The sequence below is a fragment of the Rhododendron vialii genome, chromosome 9a (genome assembly GCF_030253575.1).
Source record: "Rhododendron vialii isolate Sample 1 chromosome 9a, ASM3025357v1".
Lineage (NCBI taxonomy): Eukaryota > Viridiplantae > Streptophyta > Magnoliopsida > Ericales > Ericaceae > Rhododendron > Rhododendron vialii.
Window position 1 is genome coordinate 37,148,276 of NC_080565.1, and position 11,890 is coordinate 37,160,165.

The 11,890-nt window shown below is 41.8% G+C and overlaps 3 protein-coding genes across 3 annotated transcripts; 2 read left to right on the forward strand and 1 right to left on the reverse strand.

The window, feature by feature from the left end:
• The first annotated feature begins 409 nt into the window (after positions 1-409).
• On the forward strand, positions 410-1,812 carry LOC131300811 (pentatricopeptide repeat-containing protein At2g40240, mitochondrial-like). Its single transcript, XM_058326810.1, has one exon. The coding sequence runs from the start codon at positions 490-492 to the stop codon at positions 1,453-1,455; it is 966 nt and encodes a 321-aa protein (XP_058182793.1). The 5' UTR covers positions 410-489; the 3' UTR covers positions 1,456-1,812.
• Positions 1,813-1,921: 109 nt separating this feature from the next.
• Positions 1,922-5,003, forward strand: LOC131300812 (trihelix transcription factor ENAP2). Its single transcript, XM_058326811.1, has 2 exons — positions 1,922-3,392; positions 4,661-5,003. Exons 1-2 carry the CDS (start codon positions 2,597-2,599, stop codon positions 4,672-4,674), a joined length of 810 nt encoding a protein of 269 aa, XP_058182794.1. The 5' UTR covers positions 1,922-2,596; the 3' UTR covers positions 4,675-5,003.
• Positions 5,004-6,596: 1,593 nt separating this feature from the next.
• Positions 6,597-7,510, reverse strand: LOC131300814 (LOB domain-containing protein 21-like). Its single transcript, XM_058326812.1, has one exon. The coding sequence runs from the start codon at positions 7,380-7,382 to the stop codon at positions 6,819-6,821; it is 564 nt and encodes a 187-aa protein (XP_058182795.1). The 5' UTR covers positions 7,383-7,510; the 3' UTR covers positions 6,597-6,818.
• Positions 7,511-11,890: the final 4,380 nt, after the last annotated feature.

Sequence of the window (11,890 nt, forward strand, 5' to 3'; positions counted from 1 at the left end):
AAGTGATCAATGGTGGAAAACATAAGGGGAGAGAGAGTAAAATTGTAGTGGACCCCTTATTTTGGTTATGGACTAGAAGTGGCCATTGTGGACCTCAACATTGTTAAGCTTAGCAACATTTTAAATGGATAATCAAAAGCTGATGTGTCAACTTTTGGTTATTCATTTTTGATTATACTACTGTGGACGGCCTAATTGGTTGAATTACCTCTGCTTGACTTGCTAACTTGGTTAGTTACCTGTCACCATGAATGTGGCCCAAGAAAAAGACAAGGCCATTTGAATTAGCCCGAGCCCATTTAAACTACTATTCCTAAGCTACCCAAGTCCACACCATTATTGGCCCAGTAACATACTGGCAGGCCCTTAATCTACTATCCGATGGGCCCAAGCTCCTGCAGATTATAAAAAATTTAGCTTTGATCGCCATCTCTCTCTCTCTCTCTCTCTCTCTCTCTCTGTGTGTGTAAACTTAAACCCTAATATACCATGCGATCTCTTCACAAACTCACCCCTAAACCCCCAAATCCCACTTCTCTCTTCCACATCTCTCCTCGCCTCCTCACCACCCATAACCCAAACCCCTCCTCCGCCCACTACGACGACCTCATCGACGCCGCCGGCCGCAACAGGGACTTCGCCACCGTCTGCCGCCTCCTCAACAAGCGTTTCAAAGAAGGCTTCTTCAACACCAGCAAAACCTTCAACTTCATCTCCACCGACTTGTCCCTCGTCGACGACCTCTCCGAAGCCCTAAGGGATCTCGACAGAGGCTTCACCCGCAAGGGCGCGTACGACGCGCTCGTCGCTCGCCTCTGCAGGCTGCAGCGCGTCGACGAAGCCCTGGGCGTGGCGGAGGAAATGCTGAGGGACAAGCACGGCGCGAACGCGTGCACGTTCCACCCCATTCTCAACGCGCTGAGCAAAAAGCAGAAGATGGACGAGGCGTGGCGCGTGGTGGAGCTGATGAGAGCGAATCGCGTTTCGCCAGATGTAACGGCGTACAACTTCTTACTGACGGCGTACTGTTTCGCCGGAGAGTTGTCGTCGGCGGCGGAGTTGCTGATGAGGATGGAGGAGCAGGGGCTGGGGGCGGACTCGAGGACGTACGACGCGCTGGTGCTGGGCGCGTGCAGGGCGGGGAAGGTGGAGGGTGCTCTGGTGGTGCTGAGGCGGATGGAGGATGATGGAGTGCCAGCGCTGTACTCCACGCATGCGCACGTTATCAGTGGGCTGTTGAAGTTGGGGTATTATGCGCAGGCGGTGGAGTTTGTGGTGAGCTGTGGAGGGAGGGATATGGCGTTGGATACGGAGAGTTTTGGGATTTTGGCTAGCCGTTTGATCAGTTTGGGAAGGTTTGATGATGCTAAGTTGGTTTTGGGGGAGATGAGGAAGAGGGGGTTGAAAATGGGTGATAAGTTGAAGGATTTTTTCATTTTACACTCGGAAGAGTAAACACATTCCCCATTTTTTTTGGGAAAGGAACACATTTTTTTCCCGACGGTCAGGACATTAGGGTCATCTTACGCGCTCGTCAACTAAGGAATTCGCAAGAAATTTTTTTTCTTTTTTGTGGTCTAATGTCAAGAGATTGCCAATTTTCGAACGCTTCGTCAACTAAGGAATTTGCAAGAATTTTTTTTTTCTTTTTTGTGGTCTAATGTCAAGAGATTGCCAATTTTCGAACGCTTCCGGTTCGAGACATCTTTTTTTCCTTATTCTTTTAGTTTGCTTTTGTCATACATGAACCAGTGTGATATTGTAACATGTTTTGGAAAAATAAGAATTGAATACCACATTGAAATTTTCGTTCTTGTAAAGTTCAACCAAAATCTCAAGAGTTTTCTGTTTTGTTTTACTACCATCGGCTTATGCACTACTAATAAATTCCAGCTGTAACCCCCTTTTTTTAATGCTTAACCAGAGGAGAGGAAATGGATCCTCTTCGGTAATTGTTCGGGACAATTGCTTGACGTGTCCCGCAAGTGTAAATCTCACGATGATTATTCTGTATCGTGAGAAAAATATGAATTGTTCGCAAGTGTAGATCTCACAATGATTATTCTGTATCGTGAGAAAAATATGAATTATTTTGGGACAGCAATCGGAGAGGCTCCCATCCATTAACCTAAACAAAACCTACCAGTTTCTCTTGTAATTTCCGGCACTAGTGGTTACAACAACCTGAACTGCCACAGTAGCTAGTAAAAAGGTCAAAAGAAAGGGAAAAATCTTAGACTAAAACAGAATCATAAGGCCGTCCGTCCAACTAGCCAATAAGGAGCTGGCGTTAACCCCACACACGCCCCCCCACTCCGGTCAGATGCACGGCCGACTTCCCTCCCTTCCCTTTCCCACTTCCCTCACCCACCTTTCATTCCGATGTTTTCCCCCTTCCCTCTCTCTCTCTCCTCCCGTTCTCTCTCTCTCCACCTCCGGCCTTCCCCTATCCCCCACCAACCAAATCCATGAATTCTTGATAACTCTACTGTTCGGCCGAGCTCACGCACACCTCCGCTAATCGTGACGTCCAATTCCACCGTTCGTTAACGGGGCCAATTGAAGTCAGATCAAAGCTCCCGTCCACCCAAGACCCATGAGTAACAACACTTCGCGGCCCCACCCGGGCGGCGGCCGGGAGGACTGCTGGAGCGAAGGCGCCACCGAGACCCTGGTTGAAGCCTGGGGGGACCGTTACTTGGAGCTCAACCGCGGCAACCTCCGTCAGAAAGACTGGATGGAAGTCGCCGACGCCGTCAACGCCCGGTCGAACGGCGTCAAGCCCCGCCGCACCGACGTCCAGTGCAAGAACCGCGTCGATACTATCAAGAAGAAGTACAAGCTCGAGAAGTCCAAGCTGCCCGTTCCCTCCAAGTGGCGTTTCTACTCCCGCCTCGATCACCTCGTCGGTCCCACCGCCGCCTCCGCCTCCGCCGCCGCCGCGCCGTCGAAGAAGAAAACCCCGGCCCCTTCGGCGGCGATTCAGAAGCCTGCGTCCACAATTACCTTGAGTCTCAAATCAAGAACCAAACCAACTCCTAACCCTAACCCTAATGCTGGTCACCCGGTTGTGGTTTACTCTGGAGGATCTTCGAGGTTGAATTCGAGTGGATCTAACGAGAGCTCGCTCGGCGGTGACCGGAGGGAGAGGAGAGTGGAGGATGCGGATTTATCAGAGGACGGGGCGTACAAGGAGTTGGCGAGGGCGATACTGAGGTTTGGGGAGGTGTACGAGAGGATCGAGAGCTCGAAGCAGGAGCAGATGATGGAATTGGAGAAGCAGAGGATGGAGTTCACTAAGGAACTTGAGTTCCAGAGGATGAATATGTTTATGGAAGCTCAACTTGAGCTTGAGAAGGTGAAGAGGGCTAAGAATTACGCTCCTGGTTCAGGTGAATTTCCAAGATTCCTGTTTTATTACGGTAGCGGTTTGCTTTTATGGAATTTTTGATGAATTCTGTAGTTGATTGAGCTACTTGAAATTATTGAATTGCATAGAAATTTTAGCTATGAGGCTGGACATTGGGTATATCCATGTTATGGGAATCATTGGCAAGGAGAGAGGATTCTTTAAGGACTAAAATTAGTTCAGAGAAACATGGAGTGCAGTGCAATTTACTATCTGTTTCTAACATTTTGAATCTATTAGAAGGGTTCAACTCAATTAGAAGTCGTTTCACATCTTTGAATGTACTGAGTAATGGAAGCAGATCACTTCCTGGAGGCATTTAGCTGTCTGGTTTTTGATCACCTCAATATCTAGGATCTAAAACCTGCCACTTTGGTGGCAAAGATAAGCTGTGTCTGACGAATTTAACCACGGGCCATGGAAATGTCTTGGCCATTTCTTATTTTTCTTGCTTCTGACTTCTGTGAGAAATTGTTGTTTCATTTCTTTCTGTGTAGATGTTTTTTTTTATTTGGGTGAGATTTTTTTTTAGATGTACGGTTTCCTTTGACCGAAGGTTTATAGTGACATGAAGTCTTAAGAGTCTAGGATTATGTTTACAGTTCCTACGCTTGAGGGATGCATTGCTTTGTACAGGAATCATTGATTCAGGGATTAGCATTTTTTTCTATGGAGTCATTGCATGTCTTAGAAATGTCAACCTTCACCTCAACATACATACATGAAAGTGGAAGAGATGAAGGAAAACCCCATCAAAACAGCATCATGTGTCCTCAGGTTTTATTGTGATTAGTTTCAGTTGGAGTTGTTGGTCCCACATTAGAATGCCACTTTGCCAAACATGCTCTGAATTACATTTTACATGCTTAAAGATGAGTACTCTCCAGACCTGATTCCAGCCAAGAACCCGAGTAACCCTTTGCTTGTCTTGTGCACAGTGTATTTGATTCCCTGTGCTAGGTTTGTGGGCATTTAAAATTTTTCTAAAAGCTCTGGAAATGGGAACGCTTCATTCTTCCATCACTTGCCAAAATCAGCAGAAGAACCCTATCTACGTCTAGTATATTTGTTCTGCTGATTCGTTTATTCAGTAGTCAGCATGCATAACCATGCTGAGTCTTCTTTCTTGCTTCAAGTTTTTGCAGTGAACTTTGGTGAACTTTGTATTATCGTTTACATTGTCCTGCTGCACTTGAAACTGCTTCTATTTTGTCTGATTAACCTTTTCCTTATTGTGCATTTCTCAAACAGGGAAAAAACTATAGCTGTGGAGGCATGAAAACTCTCCTCTGGCAGGGAAGCAGATTTGATGGTTGCGCTGGGAGCATCAGTGGAGTTCCCCTAGTGCAAAACCCTGTTATATTTGTCTGCAGATTACAAGTTGAAGCGTGTCTAGATCATATGACTGTACTAATGTCAATTATCTTATGTTTGTTGTACATGTTAGTCTATTCTATGGATGCGCCAACATGTTCGTCTATGCTATGGATTCTGGCGCATATTTAATTTTTCTCAGCTGTATAATATATGATTTCTTCTGGGAGGTTATTCTGATTGCTAATTTCAGCGACGACTTCAAGATATTTTTACTTAATTGTTTGCATTTGGCCATAATCCGGTTAAGAATTCGTAAACTACAAAGCTCTCCGTGTGCGCGTGTGCGTGTACATGTTTATGGAAAGCTACGCAGTTGTGTGTGGTCTGTGATACGTGACTTGTGCAGACTGAAACACAATTTTGGATCATATCATGTGCCATGAAACTGATGATTATAATCTTTCTGTTAAATTCCATGCCAGAGTCCACAAAAGTTGCAGACTTGGTGCCAGAGTACATCACATTCGATTACACTTGAACAGTGTTTTTATCAAGTCTACTTGAGAATCCAACACAGGTAATTCTGTGTCTCATATTCAGTATTAAGTGAACAGTGTTATTTTTGTAGCATATCAAGGTTGTACTATATCTTTTACTGATTTCAATCTGTGTTGCCTTTATACTTGGATCTAGAACACCCAATTAAACTGAATAGTCACCCACCAGATCACCTGTACCGAAACTTTTTGTACTTTCTATTCCCATACATTTTTGGCCAAAAATATACGGGAACAGAGGTAAGAGGGTTTTTGGGTATAGAGGGTTTTCCGGTATAGAAGATCTGAGTTCAATTTCAATAGTCACACCTCTTAGTTCAGATTCACAGCCACCATTAACTATCATCTGATTCATGTAAATGTATGTATTTTGGAGATGTTCCAATTGAGTTAGGATGTTTGACTTATATTTTCAATTATCCAATCTCTGTTGTGCATTTTGGTTGCTTTCTGATGCTTCTGTTTGATGGAGTGTTGCTGCTTCTAGTTTGGGTAGAGAGCTTTCCCCAATTTCAATTGTAAATGATAAATTGGCGGTCTGCGGTTGCTATGCCGCAGAAAACACTGATCAGTCCCGCTCATAGTTTACACCCAAGAATCAAGTTTTAGATTCTTACCTCAATTTCAATCGAAGTTCAACTCCAGATTCTTGATTGGGAAAATTGAAAGAATCTGATGTTCCTTGGAATTGTCAGTAACGAGAGGTTTCCTTCTTTAAAAGGGTATATATATTGCATCTGGGGCCTTTATAGTATTACATAGTTATCTTTCCTTCTTTTAAAAGGGTATATATATTGCATCTGGGGCCTTTATAGTATTACATAGTTATCTTTCTTTCTTTTAAAAGGGTATATATATTGCATCTGGGGCCTTTATAGTATTACATAGTTATCATATTAGTCTTTATGCTTTGGATTTCCACTAGATTGACCTCTCAACTATTGGATTACTGTCAATGTGGTCAAGTTTATAATTGCATCCAATTTTCTGATCAAAAACGCCACTGTGAGATGGCCAAACTACAAATTCTTTAATACTTAGTACTTTCGAGCAATGTTCTGAAAGTCGGCCTACCCCGCATAGGTGTTAGGCGAGGCGATGTTTAACACTCGCCTAACACCTAGATTAAGTAGCTAATTAGTCGGCGCCTAGTCCCTGCCTACACACTAGACGCCCTTTTCTGCCCGACTAGTGCCTAACAATTTTTAAAAACATTGCTTTCAAGGGAAAGGATTCTATTCAGATGGCTAAAATTGGAGCAACACCACTGTCCCGTGAGCTTTTTTTAATATCAAAAACTTGAAGGGATGTGATTTTAGCACTTCAGTTTTAGCCATTGGCACTTTACATTTTGTTTTGTAATCTCACATGATCAAGATACAAAGTGGAGTGCCTATGGCTACAACAGCAGTGCCGAAATCAATTTTCAAATTTGAACGACACCATCAATTTGACTAAAATCCAGTAGTTTTAACGACCAAATTGATAAAAATCCAAAAGCTTAAGGACCAATTTATGACAATCCAACAAATTTTTTACCCTCTTGGAAAGGGGAGCTGGCTTAATTCATCCATGCATCCACTCCGGTCCAGTTCCACAGAATTCCGGTCCAAACCCTCCCCACCCCACCCATCCCAACCCGGGTTCATCAAAATCTCAGACAGAGAATTCATCAAAAACCGATCCTCGTCGCTGAGAACAGAGAGAGAAGACGTAGAGAGAGAAGAAGTCATGCCGCCGCCTGCCACGGCGGCGCAACGAGCGAGCCGAGTCCGAGCGACGGCGAGGTCCTGCTGCAGCTCGACCGCCTTCCGCTGCAAGAGAGCAATGGCGCCGATGCAGCCGTAGACGGGGTCCCTCAGCCGCGCCTCGGCCTCGTAAACGAGGGAGTTGACGGCGTCGTCGCGCTGGTTCTCCGGCACGTCGACGAGGATCTTGGCGACGTTGCTGGCGCCGAAGACTTTGTGGACCTTGGCGAATTTTTCGGGCTCGTCGGAGCGGAAGTAGGGGGCGAAGAGGCAGGTGGGGCTGCACCGCCGCTTGAGGAATTTGCAGGCGGCGCAGGAGGAGGTTGAACGTGTGGGCTCATGGCCCTTCATGGATTTTTTTGAGTGTGCGGCCACTTTTGCTGCTATGTCCCAGCCACGCTGTCCTTTGCCTTATTTATAGGCACCCCAGGGAAATAGTTTTCTAGACAAATATCGGACACAGATTTAGACACATATGTCCGAATATGAATCTCGAGAATGGATTATTACATGATATATTGGCATTGGACAAATTTGAGTATATCTATGTTCAGATATCTGTGTCTGAAATATTATTGTCATGTAGGACTTTTATTGTGATTATCCGGATAATTTAAGACTTTTGTTAGTGATTATATGAGTTGGTGTAAATTAGGACTTTAATAAGATTGTGAAGTTATATATTTTAAAAAGTACTGGAAAGTGGAAACTTACTTAAGTGGCAATATGTTAGTGGGAGTGTGGTCAATAGACTCCATTACTACCAATTTTCAAAACAATATATATATATATATATATATATATATATATATATATATCGGGACACTCAAAAAAACACCTAAAAAACCACTCCAAATCTCAAACTCATAGTTCCTAATCAAATTTTTATGATCCGAACCGTTCAATGTGTGCAGAATGTGATTTTAAAGGTGCCCGCGAGAAATTAACAAAAAAAAATATCGGAAAAGGCTTGATTTGAGCAGTTTTTATTTGAACCGTTCAATAAAAAACTGTTCGAAACTGTTTGGATCAAGCCATTTCCGATCATTTTTTTTTGTTAATTTCTCACGGGTACCCTTAAAATCATGTTCTGATCACATTGAGCGGTATGTATATATATATATATATATATATATATACACACACACACACACGAGATCAAAAGCGTTGGTGGTGACATATTAACGTGCTAAATCTGTCACAACAAATGACTGTCAAAATTGGGAAAGTTTTGTATTCACCATTGGAGCTATTAATTCTATGTTCACAACCCAAATGTGGGCTTTGGTAGGATTTGACACTCTAACGTGTGTGTACGAAGAAGACGAACTACACTATGTTATTTGACATGTTATAGGAATATAGATTGAGGCACGTTCACATTAAGATAATGTGACAATAATGTGATGATGGTATCACAAGTTGTCGGTAGTAATGCCATATTGTGATAGTACTACCAATTAAAAGGACGACTCAAAATTCAAATATAGAATACCATTTTCATTAATCTCACTAAAAACCCTAATAACAAGGAAAAGAGACGAAGAATATTCATCTTATTTTTGCTTTTCTCCCAAATAATTTTGTGCACCATTTTAAAATCTGGGTTGTATTATTGAAAGAAGATAGCATGTGGTTTTTAAAGACGGATTTCATAAAATCACCCAAAGCACCTTTAAAAAGAGGATAATAGCACCACACATTCTCACTATGATTCCGCCCTCACTTAACTCAACTTCTTTCTCAAAAGGGGGAAAAAAATGGTTTGTAATGAAGGGATTGTTGACCTAATCATTTTCTTGGGTCCTTATTAGCCCTTTTCGCCTTAGAGATTTTTGTGATTGTGAAGAGACAGGAGGACGGTGATGATAAGAAAAGACATGGGGAGAACATGCATGTTTTTGCATAGGGTTGTGTGGGACACTATGGACCCTTTTTTTTTTTGTGATAAGTGGGACAACTATGGACTTCATCAGCAGGAGTAAAAATGTTACCATTTGCTACTTCAATGGATTAATGGAATGATTTCCTTGAAGAAAAAATAGAGAGAGAGAGAAATAAGTCAAGAAATTATGATCGAAGCATCCACAAGAAGGCAATTTAATCTATATATAATCTATGCTACAAAATACATTAGGAATGTATTTTTTTTTACATTTAATTCGCCAAACAAATCACGATATGGTTCTTCCTAAGTTTTCTTACAAATAGTCCACACTCCACAGACCCTTTTGTATACCCAGTCTTCATAATCTTAAGGCATTGGACGTACTTCTTCCTCTTCTCACAAAGATGAGGAAGATTTAAGTCGAGCTTAACCTCAAAATGTAAGACGTCCTTCCAAATCTCTCTCATTTTGGATGCACCGTGCTGCATCCACAAGAAGGAAACCTATAGATGCTACAAAGATACACTAGGCATGTACTTTTAACTCTACTATTTTACAATGCATCCACAAGAAAGGAAACCTATAGATGCTACAAAGATACACTAGGAATGTATTTTACATTGAAGCCAAACAGCATAGCCATAGATATATCACAATATGGTTGTTCCTAATTTTTCTTACAAAAAGTTCATAGACCCTTTTCGTATTCTGTCTTCATTTATCTATCGACTTTAAACTTATGAGACGTACTTCTTCCTCTTCCCACAAGATGAGGATGATTTAAGTCGAGCTTAACCTCGAAATGTTAAAACGGATTGTTCTGAATCCACCCCCCCACACACACCTTTATACCCCTCACATCTTCACATGACACTAGGATTAATTGCACGTAGAGAGACGGCCACACTGTTCTCAAAGTCCATGAGGTTGTGCACATGAATCACTCTAATTGCACTTAGCTAGTTAACCATTGAGTTGATTTCCCTTATTGGTAGCATATCAACTATATGGACTTCAGAGACGACATATGGTAATTTTCTTTGATAATCGGATGTTCGGGACAACATAATTTGGTTTCATTTGTACAATCAATTTGAGAGACATGCGTAAAACAACAAAGGTCGTGCACGCGTCTTAAAAGACGGAAGGAACGTGGCCCGGCCCACCTGGCCCACGTAATTATGATGGTGTGTATATATATCAGGTAAGAAATCAAAATGGACTCCACTTTGGTTGTGATAATTTTTTGTGTGGTTGTTTGGTTGGGAGATTTGGGTGAAATGTTATATCAATGCACTGTGGATTGAGTTGCAGTTTCAAATGGGCTCCACCATCTTCTTGTCCTCTGATAAAAGCTCCATTCACGCTTCTATCAAAATGGGCCCAAACCAATGCCCCTCCACTTTGTTCATACATCGATTTATATATATTTAGCTTTGGTGGGCACTTACACTATTTCCAACCACCTTGTTTGCTTAGCTCTCTTTCCCTATTTCGAATAGGGACAGGGATGGTGTTGTGCGGGTGGTGCACAACCATCACTTGAACTATCCGTTGGACGATCCAACAGTTAAAATCTCATTTATACACCATATAGCATCTGAGCCGTTCGTTGCCGAGATAAAATCTGAAAACTTATCCTACGCCCAACTTCAACCCAGCTCGTGAGTAAAGGTATCAACATTTTTTCTATGGGAATTGAACTCAAAAATCAAAATCTTATTGCACCTAATTAATGGGGTGTTTCCACTAACAAAAAATACTAAAAACTTAACACATTTTACCATTTTGTTTCCATGAACAGAAAAGATATAAAATTTTACCATCTCGTTTCTACTAACAAAAAAGTTGTCTAACAAAAACTCTTTTTGTTACAGTAACTCTACTCACAAACTCATCAACAACTAATTATTTACTACCGGAATTAACTTGACATTTTTTAACAACTTATTCACTGCCGAAAATACCTAACAATTTCTCAACCACAAGTAAAAATCTACAAATTTTTCATTACCGAAAACACCCCTAAGTGGCAAGAGTTTATTGGCTCAATTTTTAGCTATAAAAAGTAAAAACCAGCTCCCAAGTGGTGCTCGCGCAGGGGTTGTCTCCAACTTCCTACAATGGCATGATCACACCCCTTATAAGTCAAATCCAAAATTTTAATCATAACTCAAGCTTTATTAGAGAGTGTTACAGTGTTTTCCCAAACACTTTCATTTTTGACTTTTGTAAAGCTGCGATTCACATGTTACAGTCCGTTATGGACTTAATTGAGGGCAGAGAAGTCAACTTCGACATGAATTTATTTTAGGAATGTCTTTTGGCGATAAATCTGACATGAATTCTACTTTTGTTCGTGAATTTTGAGTCTTGAATTGTAGGAACCTAGAATGTGCTACCAAGGCAAAAAAGAAAGGGAAAAGGCAAAGTTGTTCCTTCCTTGGTATCCAAATAACTAAATGACCAATTTTGAGACACCCATCATTTTCTTCACAAGATGAATAACTTGTCGTGAAGAAAGTAGACAATTAACATATTAAAGATCCATTTGTGGTTAAAAGAAAAGCGGTTCAACGAATGAAATTTGGTTATCGTTATCCGATTAACTAACCAATTATTAAATTTTTTTTTTATGCATGATGTGCTCAAAGAGCCCACTGAGGAGGGACAGCTTGGATCATCAAGGTGGGCCCATGATGACCTGCCGTTGTAAATCGCACCATGCAATCCAGATCATGAACTACGGAGAATCCATCTCCTTTCTCCACCATCTCTCCCATTCCTTGACTTTGATCACGCGATAGAAAGGGAGAGATTTGGGCCGATAGACTAGGGTGAATCGGAACAGAAGATCCATGTTGAGTGTCATTTTCATTGTGTATTGGCAATGAGGTAGACGTTTATCGTCAACTTTTTATTTTTTTATATCCATACGTTCAGGTCCCTCGACTATTTCAGGATCCTAAAC

What these genes read in the sequence shown, in the direction of transcription:
- LOC131300811 (XM_058326810.1), top strand. Translation starts at nt 490, where the DNA reads ATGCGATCTCTTCACAAACTCACCCCTAAACCCCCAAATCCCACTTCT.
- LOC131300812 (XM_058326811.1), top strand. Translation starts at nt 2,597, where the DNA reads ATGAGTAACAACACTTCGCGGCCCCACCCGGGCGGCGGCCGGGAGGAC.
- LOC131300814 (XM_058326812.1), bottom strand. Translation starts at nt 7,382, where the DNA reads ATGAAGGGCCATGAGCCCACACGTTCAACCTCCTCCTGCGCCGCCTGC.